At 39.1% G+C, this 20,919-nt stretch overlaps 2 protein-coding genes across 3 annotated transcripts in view; one reads left to right on the forward strand and one right to left on the reverse strand.

The window, feature by feature from the left end:
• macrod2 (mono-ADP ribosylhydrolase 2) overlaps window positions 1-18,228 on the reverse strand; it is a 473,143-nt gene extending 454,915 nt beyond the window's left edge. Inside the window, exons 1-3 of one of the 2 annotated variants that reach the window (XM_056760614.1) lie at window positions 17,998-18,228; window positions 16,282-16,386; window positions 14,392-14,493 (exon numbers count right to left, since the gene is read on the reverse strand). In XM_056760614.1, coding sequence (XP_056616592.1) covers window positions 14,392-14,493; window positions 16,282-16,386; window positions 17,998-18,034 — 244 coding nt within the window. In that variant the 5' untranslated portion in view covers window positions 18,035-18,228. The remainder of the gene's footprint in view (window positions 1-14,391; window positions 14,494-16,281; window positions 16,387-17,997) is intronic. The other variant, XM_056760615.1, reaches the window with a different exon arrangement.
• Window positions 18,229-19,153: 925 nt separating this feature from the next.
• Window positions 19,154-20,814, forward strand: mad2l1bp (MAD2L1 binding protein). Its single transcript, XM_056760620.1, has 3 exons — window positions 19,154-19,549; window positions 19,681-19,958; window positions 20,051-20,814. Exons 1-3 carry the CDS (start codon window positions 19,183-19,185, stop codon window positions 20,582-20,584), a joined length of 1,179 nt encoding a protein of 392 aa, XP_056616598.1. The 5' UTR covers window positions 19,154-19,182; the 3' UTR covers window positions 20,585-20,814.
• The last annotated feature ends 105 nt before the right edge of the window (window positions 20,815-20,919 follow it).

A 20,919-nucleotide genomic window follows, 5' to 3' on the forward strand; every position in this document is an offset into this window, starting at 1 on the left:
GGATTTATGGCCATTTTAATGTGATAGGCTCAGACCATTTTAAGTTTTGGCGTCCCTAAGCAGCGGTGAAAGAAAAATTTCAACTTTTTTTCAATGATTATTTACATTCACACTCCACAGAAGTCATCTGCATTGGTTTGGTTCCGATCGGTTGAAAAACCAGGAACTAGTTCGCGAAAGTAGGTTTTTGACATCATCAGCGATAACTCACGAACCGTTTGATCAATAGAAGTTGTTCCAGAGGCAAAGTTGCTCAGAATGAAGAGTACTATCATATTATAACCATAGTTTGGGTAAATGTCAAATATCACGTGATACACAGTTGTGCATGCACTCCAAAAGCGCTATTACGCCCCCAGGTGGCCGAATAAGTTCATGTTTCTTACACACCGTCAGGACCATGAGACAAATAAGCCCAGTGAGTGGCGTTTTGATCGGCCTCCGTTAACCCGGCGTAATGAGTGCTCAAACTTCATCGACCAATGGCGGCCATGTTTTTTGATATACGCCAATGTCCATTTAGATATTTATGTAGAATGAGACAAAGACACACCATACCAAATAATAAGTCAATCGGGCAAACTGTTGCGTAGTTATAGACATTTTCTAGCTCATTCAAATTATAGCGCCATCTAGTGGCCAAACGCCACTGTCTTTTTATTGTGACCCCGGACTGAGGGTCTACACATGTGTTCCAAGCCCCATGAAGATATCTCAAACAGTTCAGGAGTTATGGCCATTTTAGCTAAATATGTTACTTCCGGTTTGGATGTTTTAGCGCCACCTAGCGACCGTGAATTGAAAATTGAACTTTTTTTTAATAATTATTCATATTCACACTCCACAGAACTCATCAGCGTTGGTTTGGTTCCAATAGGGCAAAAATCCAGGGACTAGTTCATTTTTTTTTTTTTTCATAAAATGCTAATTAGCGAAAAATCTATAATGGCGGAAATGAAATCGGAGATATACGTTTTTTAAGTTTTGAGCCAGTGATTACACTGATATAAGACACTTGGGTGTGCGACAAACGGTTTCGGAGTAACAAGCGCAAACGCGTTTGGTATTGCTATAGCGCCACCTATGGGTCGATATGGCTGGCTCCGTGTATCTGAGTAGCGACAAGGACTACTACCATCTGACCAAGTCTCAGCTCTGTCGGCCTTACGGTTTGGGCTGCAGTATCAGTTTTATGGCAGAATAATAATAAGAAGAAGAATAATAAAACCAACAAATACAATAGGTTTCTAGCCCTTCGGGCTCGAACCCTAATAAAACTAACAAATACAATAGGTTTCTAGCCCTTCGGGCTCGAACCCTAAATATAGCTGCAAGCAGCAATCATCGGGTTCGAGCAGTCTAAGGGGACTAAGGTCGACTGCCTTCGCTGACTACGGTCAGGAATCGGACCATAACACATCCGCAAGGGATGACACTTACCCATAACCAGAAAAATGAAAGAAATGGTCATCAACGGTTAATAGAGACCACGCATGCTTACACTCATATGCAAAAACAGGTGTAAACCGATAATACCTGAGGGGCGAGTGAAATTAACCAATTCTCATGTCTCTACGATGTTCAGTTCCAGAGATATAGGTCTAGCTTAATGGTTGCTAAGTTAACATGTTTAGTTGCTATGGATGTGGCATGGCCCCTGCCATACATTATGATAGACGTGTATAAAAAAAGCTTAAGGCTTATGGCCAGGAGCATCTTAAATAGATACATTGATTCCCATTCATAATTGTCTAGAATGCCGTGCCATTTAAATTGTGTTTATTTTGTACACACATTATACAGTATATCCCATTTTGATGTAAGGTTTGAACTTCAGGAAGTCATGTTTACCATGTCTAAATGCATTGAGTTGCTGCCATGTGACTGGCTTAGTAGCAATTTGGGTTTACATGCAATTAAACTGGTGTACCTAATAAAGGTGTGTTGTATATATATATATATATATCAACACAGCATCATAAAAGCAGCCAGACATGTGCTGTATTTATAGATGTGTAATTATGGAGCAACGTTTAATGTGTAATACATTTTATTTCTAACACTGTCTTCCTGTGAGACACATTTCATTCCACACACATGCACAGTCTCGATCACACATGACACACAGAACTATACAGTACATGCACACTCTTATTATACAGAGAGACATAATATCCATAAATACACACATTGTGATCTGGTGACTCTAAAAAAGCCATTGAAATTAATTATATTTCACTTTTTTGTCTGTTATGAAGGCATGCCTCTTCCGATGACCTTCACATTTTGCATGCTTTTTTTGTGTCATAATATGTATAATAGTACTATATGGCAAGTCAGTTGGATTATTCATTAAGGAGCAGCAAGCTTTCAGGTAGACTTTTGAGGTTAATATAATAAAGGACTCTGTTATGGTCACATTTATGAAAAAGTTCAACATGTCCTTGATCATAAATTATCTAGAGAGTCCAGAGAATTGTACTGTGGTGAAAATTTGGAAATTGCTTGAAAGACCTAAAATTAGTATGCAAAAGTACGTCTTTAACATCATCACCAATAACTTGCGAACTGTTTGATTGACATCAATGGATCAAGAGGCAAAGTTGTTCTGAATGAGGAGAACTATCATATGATTATATTAGTTTGTGTAAATGACAAATGTCACGTGATACACAACTGCTTAAGCAATGAAATACGCAACAATTTTACCATTTTTACTGTTATAGCGCCACCTAGTGTGCAAATGCCACGTTATTTTGTAGGTGAACTTGGAGTGATGGTATACACATATTTCCCGAGCCCCATGATGATATGTTAAGCCGTTCTGGATTTATGGCCATTTAAATGTGATAGGCTCCTCCCATTTTTAAATTTGGCCGCCCCTAAGGGACCGTGAAAGGAAATTTCTGCTTTTTTTCGATAATTATTTACAATCACTCTCCACAGAAGTCATCTGCATTGTTTTGGTTCCGTTAAGTCGAAAAACCAACGACTAGTTCGCGAAAGTAGGTTTTAGACATCATCTGCGATAACTCACAAATCGTTTAATCGACAGAAGTGGTTCAAGAGGCAAAGTTGCTCAGAATAAGGAGAGCTATCATATGATAACATTAGTTTGGGTATATGTCAAATGTCACGTGATACACAATGGTTTAAGCACTCCTAAAGCGTTATTTCGCCCCCCGGTGGCCAAATGAGTTCATATTTCTTACAGACCTTAAGGACTGTGAGACAAATAATCCCAGCGAGTGTCGTTTTGATCGGCCTCAGTTAACTCGGTGTAATTAGCGCTCAAACTTCATTGGCCAATGGCGGCCATGTTTTTTGAGATACGCCAATGTCCTTTGAGATATTCATGTAGCATGAGACAAAGACCCACCATACCACATATCAAGTCAATCGGGCAAAGGGTTGCGTAGTTATAGCCATTTTCTAGCTCATTCAAATTATAGCGCCACCTAGTGGCCAAATGCCGCAGTTTTTTTATTGTGACCCCGGACTGAGAGTCTACACATATTTTCCAAGCCCCATGAACATATCTCAAACAGTTCACGAGTTAGGGCCATTTTAGTTAAATATGTTACTTCCGGTTTGGACGTTTTAGCGCCACATAGCGGCCGTGAATTGAAAATTCAACTTTTTTTTGATAATTATTTACATTCACACTCATCAGAACTCATCAGCGTTGGTTTGGTTCCGATCGGGCAAAAATCCAGGGACTAGTTCATTTTTAATTTTTTTCATAAAATGCAAATTAGCGAAAAAATTTGCATACCGGAAATGAAATCGGAGATATACGTTTTTTAAGTTTTGAGCCAATGATTACACTGATATAAAACACTTGGGTGTGCGACAAACGGTTTAGGGGTTACGTGCGCAAACGCGCCTTTCATCGCTGTAGCGCCACCTATGGGCCGATTTGGCTGGCTCCCTGTATCTGAGTAGCGACAAGGACTACTACCATCTGACCAAGTCACAGCTCTGTCGGCTTTACGGTTTGGGCTGCACGATCACTTTTAGGGAAGAATAATAATAAGAAGAAGAAGAAGAATTAAAGCTGCAAGCAGCCTTTAAGCGGGTTTCGAGTATTTATGCCAGTCAATGGAGCAGTGCATCCACGAACAGTGTAAGGGGTCAGACCCCAACGAACCCACGACGGATCAAACTCCCACCAACACAGAAAAATTATAGAAATTATCAGTATCAGCTCAAAGAAGCGTTGCATGCTTACACACTCATGACTAGCTGTTTTCTCTCAATCAAACAACAAAATAAACTAATTCAAAGTTGGTTGGTGTCAGGTAATGGTATCATAAAATACTGCCTGCAGGCATAGCCTTTATCCCCTAGCAGGATTCCATCATAGTCACCTATATAATAGAAAAATGCAGTTCTGTTAGGCCCAAAATTAGTAATCCAGTTAGTTTGTAAAGTCTATTTGACTTGCCACGTCCAAATAATGTGCATAACTCTCCGATACTTGAGTCGTGAACAGAGCCTGGCCATTTCGCCACCAGATTTATAATGTGGAACATAGTCACACACCATCTAAGAGATGTGTTGTATAATTGAATACATTCCCTTGAATAATTATCAAACTAAATGTTATGAATGTTTACTGGCATGGTCATTTCATAATCTTTATGATCAATTATAATGTACCTGCAATAGAGAATTTAGAAATTGCTTAAAAAAATCAAAGAACTAGTTAGCAAAAGTCAGTTTTAAACACCATCACCGATAACTCGTGAACCGTTTGTGTGACATCAATGGATCAAGAGGCAAAGTTGTTCAGAATGAAGAGGAGGACTATTAAATGATATCATTAGTTTGTGTAAGTGTCAAATGTCATGTGATACACAATTGTTTAAGATATGAGATACACGTCAATTTTGCCATTTTTACTGTTTTAGCGCCACCTAGTGTCCAAACGCTACCTCCTTTTTTTACGTGACCTCGGAGTGATGGTCTACACATATCAACTGAGCCCCATGATGATATGTTAAGCCCTTCTGGATTTATGGCCATTTTAATGTGATAGGATCCGCCCATTTTAAGTTTTGGCGTCCCTAAGCAACGGTGAAAAGAAATTTCAACTTTTTTTCAATGATTATTTACATTCACACTCCACAGAAGTCATCTGCATTGGTTTGGTTCCGATCGGTTGAAAAACCAGGAACTAGTTCGCGAAAGTAGGTTTTTGACATCATCAGCGATAACTCACGAACCGTTTGATCGACAGAAGCATGTCCAGAGGCAAAGTTGTTCAGAATGAGAAGAGCAATCTTATGATACCAATAGTTTCTGTATATGTCAAATGTCACGTGATACAGAATTGTTTATGCACTCCAAAAGCGCTATTTCGCCCCCCGGTGGCCAAATGAGTTCACATTTCTTACAGACCTTAAAGACCGTGAGACGAATAAGCCCAGCGAGTGTCGTTTTGATCGGCCTCCGTTTACCCGGTATAATGAGTGCTCACATTTAATTGACCGATGGCAGACTTGTTTTTTGAGATACGCAGAAGTCCTTTTATACAGTCAAGGTTCATGACACAAAGACACACCATACCAAATAATTAGTCGATCGGGCAAACGGTTGCTTAGTTATAGCCCTTTTCGAGTTCTTTGCTATTATAGCGCCACCTAGTGGCCAAACACCGAGTTTTTTTTATTGTGACCCCAGACTGAGGGTCTACACATATGGTCTAAGCCCCGTGAAGATATCTCAAACCGTTCTCTAGGTATAGCCATTTTAATGAAATAGGCTACTTCCGGGTTTGACGTTTTGATGCCCCCTAGCGACCCTGAATCGAAATTTCAACTTTTTTTCAATGAATATTTACATTCACACTCCACAGAATTTATCAGCGTTGGTTTGGTTCCGATCGGGCAAAAATCCAGGGACTAGTTCATTTTTTATTTTTTTCCTAAAATGCAAATTAGCGGGAAAATTTGCATACCGGAAATGAAATCGGGGATATACGTTTTTTAGGTTTTGAGCCAATGATTACAATGATATAAAACACTTGGGTGTGCGACAAACGGTTTAGGAGTAACGAGCGTTAACGTGCGCAAACACGCTTTTCATCGCTGTAGCGCCACCTATGGGCCGATTTGGCTGGGTCACTGTATCTGAGTAGCCTGCACAGATACAACCAAATGACCAAGTGTCGAGTTTCTACGACTTACGGTTTGGGCTGGGCGACCGGTTTTATGGCGGAAAAATAATAATAATAATTAAAGCTGCAAGCAGCATTTAGCGGGTTCGAGCGATTTAAGGCATCTAAGGTACGTCTGCCATCGCCGATCAGTTTCAAGAATCGCACCATAACAGATCAAGGACGGACGACACTCTAGCGCACCAAGTAAAATGTCAGAAACATTTAATACAGTTGCAGAGATATAGATCTTGCTAAAAGGTTGCTAAGCTAATCCGTTTGGTTGCTATTGGCGTGGAATGGCACCTGCCAATTAATAACACATCAAACCACAAGTGGCGAAACAACTCCAGTGACTCTGCGATGCTCTATTGCAGAGATGGAGGTCTAGCTTAATGGTTGCTAAGTTAACAGTTTAGTTGCTATGGGTGTGGTATGGCACCTGCCAATTGATATTACATTAAGTCACAAGTGAAATTAACCGAACCCCTGTGTCTCTACAATATTCAACTGCAGAGATACACGTCTGTGTAACTGATTGTAGAGCTAATCTGTTTAGTTGCTATGGGCATAGCTTGTCACCTGTCATATTATAATACACTTTTCCATGAGTAGAACGAAGCAACTTCTTTGTCTCTATGACATTCGATTGCAGAGATATTGGTCTTTTTTGTTAATTTAATGCATATTTTTCAACATAGCCTCTTTTGTGTTTTGAAGAATTAAAATTGAATTTAAAATTTAGGACAATTTTAAATGGATACATTGATTCATATTCATGAATACATTGTGGTCAGTAGGACATTGACTTTGTCTGCAATAATATTTTAGAAGGACGTGCCATTTAAATTATGTTTCTTTGGTAGACACACCTCACATGATATATCCCATTTCTTCTCAATTTTGATGTTTGGTTTGAACTTCAGGAAGTCATGTTTACCATGTCTAAATGCCTAAATGCATTGAGTTGCTGCCATGTGACTGGCTGAGTAGCAATTTGGGTTTACATGCTATTAATCTGGTTTTATCTAATAAAGGTGTGTTGTATATATATATATATATCAACACAGCATCTTAAAACCAGCCAGACATGTGCTATATTTATAGATGTGTAAATATGGAGCAACTTTTAATCTGTAATACATTATATTTCTAACACTGTCTTCCTGTGAGACATATTTCATTACACACACATGCACAGTCTCGATCACACAAGACACACAGAACTATACAGTGCATTCACACTCTTATGATAAAGAGGGAAATGATACCCAGAAACATACACACATGCACACTACACACCTTTATCCTGCACACATTTATCGTTCCTTAAGCAAAGCTACATGCATTGTGATCTGGTGACTCTATAAGAAAGCCATTGAAATGAATGATATTTCACCTTTTTGACTCTTATGAAGGAAAGCCTATTCCTATGAGCATCACATTTTGCATGATTGTTAAGTATCATAATATGTATAATAGTACTAAATGGCAAGTCAGTTGGATCATTTATTAAGGACTAGCGACCTTCACCGTACTCGATTCACGCTAATATCAAAAAGGACACTGTTATGGTCACAAAACTAAAAAAACTCAACATGTTTTTGATGATTATTGACCTAGAGAGTCCAGAGAAATGTACTGTGGTGGAAATTTTGTAATTGCTTGAAAATCTTTGAACAAGTTTGCAAAAGTAGGTTTTATACATCATCACCAATAACTCACAAACCATTTGATAGACATCAATGGTTCAAGAGGCAAAGTTGTTATGAATGAGGAGATCTATCGTTTGATATCAATAGTTTGTGTATTAGTCAAATGTCACATGACACAAAGTTGTCCAGGCCACCAAAATACATGTACATTTTGCCTTTTTTAATGTTTTAGCGCCACCTAGTATCCAAACGCTACCTTCTTTTGTAGGTGACCTTGGAGTGATGGTCTACACATATCATCTGAGCCCCATGATGATATGTTAAGCCGTTCTGGATTTATGGCCATTTTAATGTGATAGGCTCAGACCATTTTAAGTTTTGGCGTCCCTAAGCAGCGGTGAAAGAAAAATTGCAACTTTTTTTCAATGATTATTTACATTCACACTCCACAGAAGTCATCTGCATTGGTTTGGTTCCGATCGGTTGAAAAACCAGGAACTAGTTCGCGAAAGTAGGTTTTTGACATCATCAGCGATAACTCACGAACCGTTTGATCAATAGAAGTTGTTCCAGAGGCAAAGTTGCTCAGAATGAAGAGTACTATCATATTATAACCATAGTTTGGGTAAATGTCAAATATCACGTGATACACAGTTGTGCATGCACTCCAAAAGCGCTATTACGCCCCCCGGTGGCCGAATAAGTTCATGTTTCTTACACACCGTCAGGACCATGAGACAAATAAGCCCAGTGAGTGGCGATTTGATCGGCCTCCGTTAACCCGGCGTAATGAGTGCTCAAACTTCATCGACCAATGGCGGCCATGTTTTTTGATATACGCCAATGTCCATTTAGATATTTATGTAGAATGAGACAAAGACACACCATACCAAATAATAAGTCAATCGGGCAAACTGTTGCGTAGTTATAGACATTTTCTAGCTCATTCAAATTATAGCGCCATCTAGTGGCCAAACGCCACTGTTTTTTTATTGTGACCCCGGACTGAGGGTCTACACATATGTTCCAAGCCCCATGAAGATATCTCAAACAGTTCAGGAGTTATGGCCATTTTAGCTAAATATGTTACTTCCGGTTTGGATGTTTTAGCGCCACCTAGCGACCGTGAATTGAAAATTGAACTTTTTTTTAATAATTATTCATATTCACACTCCACAGAACTCATCAACGTTGGTTTGGTTCCAATAGGGCAAAAATCCAGGGACTAGTTCATTTTTTTTTTTTTTCATAAAATGCTAATTAGCGAAAAATCTATAATGGCGGAAATGAAATCGGAGATATACGTTTTTTAAGTTTTGAGCCAGTGATTACACTGATATAAGACACTTGGGTGTGCGACAAACGGTTTCGGAGTAACAAGCGCAAACGCGTTTGGTATTGCTATAGCGCCACCTATGGGTCGATATGGCTGGCTCCGTGTATCTGAGTAGCGACAAGGACTACTACCATCTGACCAAGTCTCAGCTCTGTCGGCCTTACGGTTTGGGCTGCAGTATCAGTTTTATGGCAGAATAATAATAAGAAGAAGAATAATAAAACCAACAAATACAATAGGTTTCTAGCCCTTCGGGCTCGAACCCTAATAAAAATCCTTACAAAAACAATAGGTTTTCAGCACTTCGTGCTCGAAACCCTAATAAAACCTACAAATACAATAGGTTTCTAGCCCTACGGGCTCGAACCCTAATAAAACCAACAAATACAATAGGTTTCTAGCCCTTCGGGCTCGAACCCTAAAAAGTTTATTTTAAAATTGACGTCTTTGTCATTTCCAAAAGGCAACAATATATGGGGCAGAATATAAACCAAAAAGAGAGATTATTTAGGCCTATTTGCCACTAAATAAAGGAAGGCAGTAATAATAACAAATTGCGCTATTTAGCCACTTAAAAACACAGCAAGGAAATATATTCACCGTGATCAACCCTATTTTTTTACGATAAAAAATGCAAATAACATTAAATTACAGTATATCACGTAATATGTCTTTATGGAATCTTCACGGTATGTGTGTGAAGGCAAGCACAGATTCCAGAAAACCACTGGCAGTGTGAATGAACAAAATCTAACGATCCCAGGACAAATGCCTAGACACATTTTCTCTGCTAATTTTGGGTACAGAATTCTGCTAAAGATTTAAAGGAATAGTTCACCTTTAAAAATTCACATGCCCTCTTGTCATTTCAAAACCTGTTACATTACACCAAATATCTTCTTTTTTGTTCTGCAGAAGAAAGAAAGTCACACAGGTTTAAAATGACAACAGGGTGAGTAAACTATGACATTATTTTATTGAGGGTGAACTATTCCTTAAAAACACTTTTAAAAGCATTACACGTGGTGATGTGTCTTAAACAAAGCTTAAATCAGTCCAGATTTACTACAATTACACAAACCAATTTTGCAAAGTTAAAAGTAAACCGTTGTACAGACCCAAAAAAAAACAAGAATCTGTAATACGCTTTTTTGGGAGTTCTCCAAATAAAAATTCTGTGTGGCCCCAACCAACACTTACAAAAACATCAGATACATTAAAGAGGATAAAAACACAAGAAGACTTTAACTTGTCTCTCACAACAGCTTCTAGCAAAATAAGCTCTGATGGGCCTTGTTCTTTAGATGAAGCCTTTTTTTTACCTTTTGTCAGCGGTGTTGATGAGCATTTCTTTTTCCCTCACTCTCAAATGTCAATTACAAAAGAGTCGAGGCCCGTCTTCGGTTAAACATGCAAGTGCTCTCCATTAAGCTTTGTGACTCATAGACCATTTAATGTTCAGAGTGCATTAGACTCCATTACTGTTCTCATCTGTGGCTGAGTCTCGCCACGCTACAGGGCAAGAGACAAAGCTTTCAGAATCTCTCTTAAAGAGCTCCCTAATTACAAAACGTCACTTTGCCTTCTTCAGCACAAAGGCCGGCATCTTCAAATGATGATGCTCACGCTTAAAATAACTCAGGTTTGTTCGAGATGAAGAAGACTTTGAAAAGATACACTATGTAATAATATTTCACGTGCATATTTTTTTTGTCAATAACAGATATTTCTGCTTAAAGTTATGACTCTATATTTAACAGCTCTATCACCTGACCGCCCTGTCAGATTTTGACATTTTTATTTGGTGTTTGTTTTGTTTGCTTAGCGAAACAGCATCTTGTGTGAAAACTAGAAAGGGAGAGCAATTAAAATTTTCGCACCTATCACGACCCTGGTGTCAGTTGCTATTTCAATTAGCAGCTCTGACAAGAAATTTATTTCCATGAAAAAATAATTGGCCATCCAGAGAGTGATTTAAAAACCCATTTAACGTGCTTACAGCCTCACCTCTCTCAGCATGCAGCATGAAGCCGCCCAGAATTAATTACAGTTGCCATTTAATTTCATGCCGCCTGACATTTCCAATGCAAACTCTACATGGCCCGTGTGAAAAAGCAGCACACTTTATTAACTAATAACGCTGGAGTAAAAAAATCTTTTGTTTTTGGATGAAACAACAAAATCAATGGGACGTTCTTCAGATTGTGACTGTGATTTTGTTGATCAGCCTAGTGTACTAGAATAAATAAATAATCAACTGAAATCCCTGCGAGAATGGCTTGGCACAAATTGGCCAATAGTATCCAAGCGCTGTACAAAATAAATAAGTATGGAAATTCATTTCGTTCCAGATCCATTTCAGAGATGTCAGGCAATGCAGAACATGTGATTACTAAGAGACGCCTCGGTGAGCTAATTCAAAAGTGTGATCATGGCAACACGCTAAACCAGAATGACAGAAAAAAGCTTTTGAAGAAGAACATGATTGTCACCTTTAGGTCTAATTTTACTTTCCCCCTAAAAAAAAAAAAAAGATAAATAATCACTCTATGAGTCTTTGGGTGAACTATTTATTTTAAAAAATTAAGCAAAACTAGGAAAGCAAATCTAATCCTTCTCACTTCAACTCATAAATAAAGCCGAAGTTCTAGAATATAATAACCTGATCTGAATGAGGCCTTTTGGCCGGGAGGACCCAGGGATTTTTTTATTGCAGTAATATTCTTCAATCTTACATGCAGTAAATTGGTTCATGAGAGAGGGGTGGCAATGAGATGAATAAAACGATTATAATCTGAGGACAAGAGAGTTTATGACTCTCTTGATCACTCAATTTCATTCCTCTCAGAGTTTTATAACAGTTTCTCTCTGCAAGTTCTGGGGGCAGCGAAGACAGTCGGGTGGGTGCACGACACTGGAAATCATACAGTGTTATTTTCTTGCACTTAGAAATCCAACTAACAATAATAAATCCCTACAAAGAGGAAGACAAAAGAAGTAGAGAAGGGTCCCAATCAACGATCTTCATCAAGGATTTGAAATAGATCCCAAACTTACATATCTATTGATGATGCCAAAGATGCCAAATCTATTAGATGATGCAATCTGCAGGGAATTGCAAATCAGTAAAATCGCCCCAGATTCATCAAATCTCTGAGGGACTCGTGCAAACACGCTTCACCATCCACCTTTTTATAATGTTGAGCACTTCTAAAGCTCCAGTTTTAAACAAAGTTTTAAACAAACTAACTGACGTAGACAAAAGACCCTGGACTGGAGATCTTTTTTCTAACCGCATAATGCTTTACACACATGATCTAGCCAGACTGGAAACACATTCAAATCCTTGCCATCGCGGCGAGGCTTTATCCTTTTCATCATATTATAGCTCTTTGAGATGAAAACATCATTCCAGGAATCAAAACTCAAAAACGCTGGAGCAAAATGGGGTTTTAAGAGCGTCACCACAGCACTGTAGCAATAATGCGATTACTTTCCTGGCCTAAGCCAGTGGCCTATGATGGATGAACAGCCACCCGTCTGCATGATAAGTCGCCTCCTTCATACTCTGAGCCTTTAAACCAATTACTTTCCTAATTCAATCTCACAAACCCTACAGAAATGTTCTGCGTTCTTAAATGTGACCGCTGATGTGAAGGATCCGCCAACAAACCTGTTGAAACAAGCACTGAGAGAACCTTGTGTGCAGTGTAACCAAACACGTGATTCATTCTGCTTACAGATGTAGTTTCACATCGTAACTGTGTCAGACCCCCACTTTAGAGCCGCGGCCCTCTCAGCGTGTTCCCCCACTTCCTGTTTTCTTTGCAATACCTTTTGAAACTTTTTGCAAGGTTTTACTGTGCTAAGGTCAAGTCAGAGACACAGTGTCAAAAAAACAAAACTTTAAAGAAAATTAAAAGCTTCTTACTGTTTGTTTCCCTCTTTTAACTTCATTTATTGTGTATTTTCCAAACACCTAATATGCATCAATTATTTTACAATAGTTATTCATTTAAAAAAAAAAGATGTTTCCCAAATAAATACTATGTGCTTATTTTATTTAAAGAAGGAATTAGGCCTAGGGTCAGAAAGAGCATCTAGAAATGCTACCAAAACTTTCAAAAATGCCGTTGAATGGTGTGGAAACACTCATTTTAACTCAATTTAACAAAGTAACCAGAGCTAACGGTCTCTTGGCCAAAAGATACTTTGGTCAAAATAATGGTTCCTCTCATTGGAGGAAGAAAATTTAAGTTTGGATTGTTTAAATTCTCAAAACATATAAAATGTGCCACAACACACAGCTCTATAGTGCTTGAATTATGGCAAGATGAGAAAAAACCCTAATAGATATTCAATCATTCACAAACAATCTTTGTACATTGACAGCAGAGAGCACAAAACGGATGTTAGGAGATTTCAAAATTCAGAAGAAATTCAACAGACAGAAATTCCCTCATGTTCATCAAAAGACCCAAATGACAACACGCGCATCATTTCCAATCATCTTCTGTGGTCAGGAATGTGGAGATTAACAGTTTGAGTGAAGAACTGGAACTTTCTATACAATGTAAGCAATGATTCAACCATCTGCTAGAGTACACATACTAAATCATGAAGAGCAGCCAGCTTTTAAAGCAAACCATGAGTGTCTACTGCTCATTTACCACAACAGAAAACCACTCAAACCAGCGCTTTTCATTCCAGAAGTAAAAGAGCTTTGAGTTGCCAAACTACACAGTTTTAAAGGTGATAACAGGCACGACATAAATAGATTTTATACAATATGAGAACAAGACAATTAACAAGCCAAAGAGATGCAAAACACAATCTCACTCTGCAAGTGAAATTTGCCTTTTTTTACCCATTTTGTTTGATGTCTTCCCTTACCAGACTAGACGTTTAATTTTAAAGAGGAAATTTGCACACATCTCATCATTTAAAAACAACACCCCCGTTAATCATACCAGACAATTGCTAAAAAGAGAAAAATGTACTGAAATGGCTCTACAGCATACTGCATCATCAGCACCGAAAAAGTAGTTGTGCCTATTCCGCTTACGGACACTAGATGGAGGGCCAGCTCAACAAATGCAAAGTGGACTGTACCATGTGCAAAGGTTTACACATACAACCACAATATTGGTTTATTCAAGGCCTTCATAAAATGCAACAACTAGTCATCAGCCTGACCTTGAGGTCGTAGGAAAGAAATTGGTTAAAATCAGAACACTCACCAGCATTTACTATGGCATCCACCTCCAGAATAGTAATGTCACCTTTGTACAGAGACACTTTGTCGGCCGGGGAGGAAGACTTCTGTTCTTCATCCTCTGTAGCTGTACGGAGTAGAGAATAAAATGTTAACTAAGTCAGTGCTACTAATGTCAACTGCACATTGACTCAGTAAAAGTCCAGTTCAATGATCTACATCTTTGTAAACACTGACATATATTTCCATCTTTCAAGTCCAATGATGTCTGGAGAATTTCTCATGAATTTGGTTTAGACTGATCAAATATGTAGTCACAACAAAAGTAATTTTGTATTTTCAGTAGCTTTTCTAATCTGCAAAAAGAATAGTGTCCAAATATTTGATTTGTAATGTTGACAGGTATTACAGGTATGAAAAGCATATCCACCGATAGCAAAGTCACCTTTTGGATGCACTCTAGAGTTTCATATCAGCTAACAGAACCCTGAGAAAATAGGAACCAACGAAATCAGATCTGGAAGGTTACTGGCACTCAACACTGTGCATATGGGCTAGCAAAACAGCTAGAACGTCCAAACCATCGGGTCTACACTGCTGCCATTGCCCAGTTGGTCAACCCTATGCAATCTCGTAGGAATAAAAATAAAATGCAAAGGCAACTGTGCTCAATTGTTTTCATAATGCTTATTTGCAAAACTGTCTATAGCACATCATGCAGAATGTCATCTTAGATTGGTAAACCAGGAGCAAATATACAGTCCTAATATCCATGAACCAGTTCACCAGCTCTCAGATCATCTCCAGGCCTGCTGGCACAGGACGAAGCCATTTGGTGAAGCATAAACAGGATGGTGTCCATCTGAGGCAGAGGAAATGGCCCATGTAACATTTGTGACACCTTTTCACTACATAGACTAAAGATGAAATGGGCTGGAGGAGCTAAGTGAAAATTGTGTTCCTGCCAATAGGTAAAACAAAGCATTTGAAAAGCATAAGTCATGCTAGATTACAGAGAACATACATACTAGTAAATAAAAAAATCGAGTTAAATGCACTCGAAGTCACTCTACTAATGTCTGCACAATGTATAAATGCAAATGGACAAACTCCCAACTTGATGTGCAGCGACAAGCCATACATTTGAATTTCTGTGGCACCATTAATACGCAAGCAGAATCGCAATGTTGGCTGAATACGTGATTTGAACTTCCAAGTGACGGATCACGTTCAGGTAACATGCTCACATTGTACTGATGTAAACGTATTGAAAGAATGTTGTGTACTACTCTGTGCAGCCACAAAGTATAACTGTAAAGCTTAACATTACTGGAGACCTTATCTGAGTCCATCAAAACCACATTTTAAAACTGTGTCTTACATCTATGGCCTTTCGATGCTGACCTTTCTTCTACAAAAACTAAACTAAGATAACTTGTCCAAAAAGCACAACCATACCAAAGAACCAATCTAGCAGCAAATAAAGGTGTACAAACAGGAACAGTGTCTGATACCCTTTTCAAGCTTTGCCAGGTTCATCCATAAATAAGCCATGACATCTGAGCTGTCAGGGCAAGACTGATCCATGTGTCATCTTTGAAAAAGGGCAGCAAGACATTTGCATGCAGAGTAGTGACTGTGATGGCTGATGGCAGAGAAGGGTAAGAAATAACTGGTACCCTTTTGAGAATGGCAAAATGAGCGAAACACAAGCCCTAAAAGACCCCTAAAGCAGTTCTCCAATATGAATTTGAGATACCTTTGTACTTAATACTTACCTTGACAAATTTTGTTTTCAGCAAACTACAAGAATTCTCTTCAAGAAAGAAAAAAACAAGCACAGTTGCAAGAAACCGCTTACGTAAAAATAAAATTGTAAGGGGTCATGCAACTGGATGCAGATGTTGAGATTTACCTGTACTGTTCTCTTGACTTGCCCAGGTGGGTATCTTGTCCAGTTCCAGATAGTTGCCCCGATAATCTTTGCGTCTATCCTCGGTGGAAAGGCTGAGTAAGCGTTCTGTGGAACAGAAGACGAGGTGTCAGAATGTGTCACATGTCACAAACAGATAGATCATGGGAAGATGTCTTGTGAAGCCAAGCTAATCAGTTTATATAGAACAAGAGCGGCTCATAAAGGAACATCTGCGACTATCTTTATGCATTGCTGTCAGAGTGGTGCTCAATGGTGTGGTAATTGTGGCAGCAGGCTAAGCGTGCGATATCTGACAGGCTAATGAGGGTACACTGCATAGAATACAGCTGCAGGCCAAAGTTGCATGCTTGACACCGAACCAGGCTGCATACAATCAGTTCCATTTCGTAAACGGTGGGAATTTAATTGAAATCAAGTCATTGATTTCAGAACATTGTGTACGGGAGTTTGCCATGTTTAATAAATGACATAGAGCTTTTTTTTATACAGTCGATTTCCACGTACAATCTATTTTCTAACGTCTTCCTCCCTTCATTCTATGTCCACACATAGGCGACTTAGCTCTTGTTCTTTTGGTTTCACTTTTGTTTCTGATAATCCCCTACAGAGTCATTTCACTGAACCCAGTCAAAATTACTTTTCCATCAGCTCACATGTTAAATAAATTGGTGCCACTAATAAAACCAGCCATCAGATGCTTGTAGAACACAAGTTAAATTAAAACAGTTCCTCAAAGACAAAAGGTTACACCATTAAATATACAAACAATCTATTTATTCTGTTTGTTTGTTGTCTTCCTGCTCTTGCCAATGTTAGACCAACAAGAACTTCATTCAAAAGAACCTCTTCATGAGCACAATGAGCACTTCATGATTTTAAAATAGTTAGTTGGTAATGTCAGCAAAACATTTCACTGAAATCCCAATAATAATAACATCATTTATATATTGTTTATATTTAATGATCCACATTTATATATTTTTGACATTATAATGAATGGGTTGGAGGTCATTATAGTGTTTGAATTAAAACCACTGGCAATAACACACCTGCAGCTTCAAATGCTCCCATATCAAATACATACCACACAACAATCCTCATTATTCCTACAATCATCCTTCAAAACTAAAATGTGTTTTTATGAGAGTAACAAGCGGCGGTTTGCAAGACGTCATATAAAAACAACCCATAATGCAGTCAATCAGTAATTATACGATCAAGAATCTCTGTGTGACACTGCTTAACAATGCACCTGTTACAGCTACAATCACCAATGTACCAATGGCACGTGCCTTAGTCAAGTTCATGAGAAGTGGCACGTAAGATTTTATTTGTTAACACAATATACAGCAACACTGCATCAATCAAACGTGTCCGTTTGATTATCTATTTACAAGGACACCAAATAACTAACTCCGCAGCATGCTCACCAGTAGCAGATTTCATTCAAACAGGTGTAAACGCTAAACACATCGGGGCCTGAATCACAGCGTCCTGTACAGACGCTTCACCTGCATGTGAAGGTGTGAGTCTCAATGCTGTTGATTCTCAGAGCGGTGCATCTATTTCAACACGTTCCTCTCCTCCTGTTTACCGCGTGAACCCAGAATGAGCCCCGTGAGTGTGAAAACCCAGACTGACATCATTATCTTCTGAATCCTGCCTTTAACGGAAGACACACGAGCAGAGTCTTACCTTTCTCCGCTCTCCACTCCTTTTTCTTTTTGCTCATGGTGCCGTGATGAGAGGGCTTCTGGTAACTGGGTTTTGAGTTAAGCAACCCCAGGCTCACAGTGATATGCGCGCTGAAACTCAAGAGAAAGTGAAACAGCTCCTGTAGCGTAGCGCCTCACCTGAGAAACTGTCAATTTGTAGTTGGTGTGGGTATACTGTGAGGCGACGCAACCTAGCTTCGTAGGTAACGTGGAGGCGTTGTGTAAAATGCCGCGCTGTGATTGGTCGGCTTGCATACGGAAGCGGGGTTGTGATTGGATGGATAGATGCGGCAGCGAGATGAGAGGAGCGCACGCTTGACGTTGGTTAGGTTGAGCGTCAGAGCGTTGTGAGGCTCGTAGGGTAGCAACCGCGGGAGTGAGCGGATAAGCGCTGGAAAAGACTGGAGTGTCTTGTGTCATACTTGCCATACTGCACGACACTTTTACTTTGTCTCCTCTTTATGTAGATGTTTTAGTATTTGTAAAAAAATTCTTTTAATTTTTTATCTAAAAAGTTCACTCGTGTTTGAATGCTGACATTTAATAATGGAGAATACAATTATTTTCATTAATAATGAATTAAATCTGGACCCCCAACGCACCTATACTGTGTTCCGGCCATACATTCAAATGTACTACTAGTCGTTTTGCCTAGGGACAAAAATGAGAGAAACCCCATGAATATTACTCTCTTACTTTTTACTTTAAATACATTTATTTTAAAAAGACATCGCCCTAAGATAAAACTTTGCAAGCAAGCAATATTATAACGCAATATATCACTCTAACGTTGTTAAAATAAAATGTACTTGTACAATACTTGTTTTACCATTAATTTGCCTCTTTAAAATCACTTTCAAGGCATTGTCCCAACATGACAGAATAACGTTACATTAAAATACTCAACCTGTAGATGGCGCGCGGGTCTTGTGGCTTCTGGTTTGAATCCCCAAAGAGAACAACAAATAATGAAACAATAAATAACGTGTTTGTAAGTGTATGTATATAAATAGGCACTTTAACATTCTAACACCCTGCCGTTATTTTAATCCAATTAATTCTATTTTGGACATTCATTACATTCAGGACTTTTATTCTATTCCTTGTCATTTCCGGTTTCCCATGATGCAGTACCGGAGGCTAAATTCAAACTTAAGCAGAAGAAATGGAAGAGAAATCAAGAAGGAGAGCGTTTGAGAGTGCGGATATGACTGTCATCAAATATAGTTACGCTGTCGAGGCTTCCAACAACAGTTGCAATAACAAACTTAATCACGTCGATCAATGCGAAACTCAAGCGGACTCGAAAGTTTCAACAGATGGAGCGTTAGCAAGAAACAATTTCTGCCATATCGATGATCACGAATCCTCACAACACTCACAGGTGGAACATGTGTGTTTACTTGATAGCATTGGTTTTACCGCAAGGCATGTGGCTGTTGTGGAGTCTTGTAATGCTCCAGAGGACAAAGAAAATATTAACAGCACAGAAGAGTCGAGAACAGGACAACGCGATGATGGTTCTGATCCAGGTATGTAACGTTGGTGGCATTCGGTCACGTTTTTTGCTAAGTGGTGTATTTCCTGCCTTTTCTTAGACTTAATTATAATACCTTATTAATTCTCTAAACTGTTAAATTGATATTCCTTATTTTAATATAAGGTTGCCAGCAAACTTGCACTTTAAGCAGTGGTTCCAGCAGTCAGCATAATAGTGAAACTAAAGCTGTTCCTGCACACAATATTGATGATGAAGAAATATTCAGAAGAGCAAAAGAGGAGGGACGCGTGACAGTTGTCTACCCAGGACGACTCACACAGGACGGCTGCTGTAGATTTGTCTGTGAGCTTCTTAAGTGTGTCCTTTTTCAGAGGCAACAGCTACCCATGACTTATGACCAAATGGTGGTCCTTCAGAAACAACAGCATAATGCCACACAGGTACAACTTTTTTCATGTTTGTAAACAAGTTGATTATTATACAGTGTTTGCTTTCATCCATAGTGTGACTTTATAAACTTCCTTTCTCGCAGACAGAGGGTTTGGTGAACCATCGGCCTGTGAAGACCTCAGGGGGGTTGGACTGGCGTCGTTGCCAGCGGACATTGCAGGAGCTGGATGAAGTTCTGGCCCACCTTGAAGCCCTGTTTTCTCTTAGCCAAGTCCCCCGTGTGCTCTTCATGCTGGGAGGGTCTACCATTCTCCCCACCGAGCTATACGAGGTCAACATGGAAGCTGTGGCCACCGGGGCTGGAGAAAACAGCCTAAGGACTTCAGCATGTCTAAGACAGCTCTTCCGCACGCTGTTTGTGGCCGACCTTCTATCGGATACGAGGTCTGTGCGTATCATGACCACCACCATCATGGCTCTGGGTCACCGGGATTGTGGCGTTACTGGGTTCAAACCAAAAGTAGATTTCAAGGTTCCCACAAAAGTGAAACAACATGTCATCTCTATAGCCAGTGATTTGTCACTCGTTGGGGAGCTACAAAAATGTAACCGAGATGACCTGGAGGATTATGTATGGTTTCAGGTTCCCATCACTGTCAAAGGTTTCTGTAAATGAAAATTAAGTGTGGCCTAGACAGACAGGGAATAAAGACATATTTCAGGGAATGTTGGAACATGATTCACTCCATTCTCAGGGATCACTGTGTCTGTATTTTGGCTGTTGTTTTATATGCTTTGTTCACAAATTATTTTTTTGGATGCTTTAAACCCTTAGATTATTTATGACCAGTTTACATGATCACAATACATTTTTTATCTTTCACGGTATATAACAGGATATCTTAATATTTTGCTAAATGGAAGCTTCTAAAACCAAATGAATGTACATGATGATTGTCATCTCTTGAATAACAGTTAGTTGTTTTTATTACTATACAATTCCGTGCCAGT

This window comes from Triplophysa dalaica, chromosome 11 (genome assembly GCF_015846415.1).
Source record: "Triplophysa dalaica isolate WHDGS20190420 chromosome 11, ASM1584641v1, whole genome shotgun sequence".
NCBI classification, from domain to species: Eukaryota; Metazoa; Chordata; class Actinopteri; order Cypriniformes; family Nemacheilidae; genus Triplophysa; species Triplophysa dalaica.

Excerpts from the sequence above, each read along its gene's own strand:
- mad2l1bp (XM_056760620.1), top strand. The coding sequence starts at position 19,183 with ATGGAAGAGAAATCAAGAAGGAGAGCGTTTGAGAGTGCGGATATGACT. Across the intron at positions 19,550-19,680 it reads CGATGATGGTTCTGATCCAG|GTTGCCAGCAAACTTGCACT; the intron begins GTATGTAACGTT and ends TTTTAATATAAG. Across the intron at positions 19,959-20,050 it reads AACAGCATAATGCCACACAG|ACAGAGGGTTTGGTGAACCA; the intron begins GTACAACTTTTT and ends CCTTTCTCGCAG.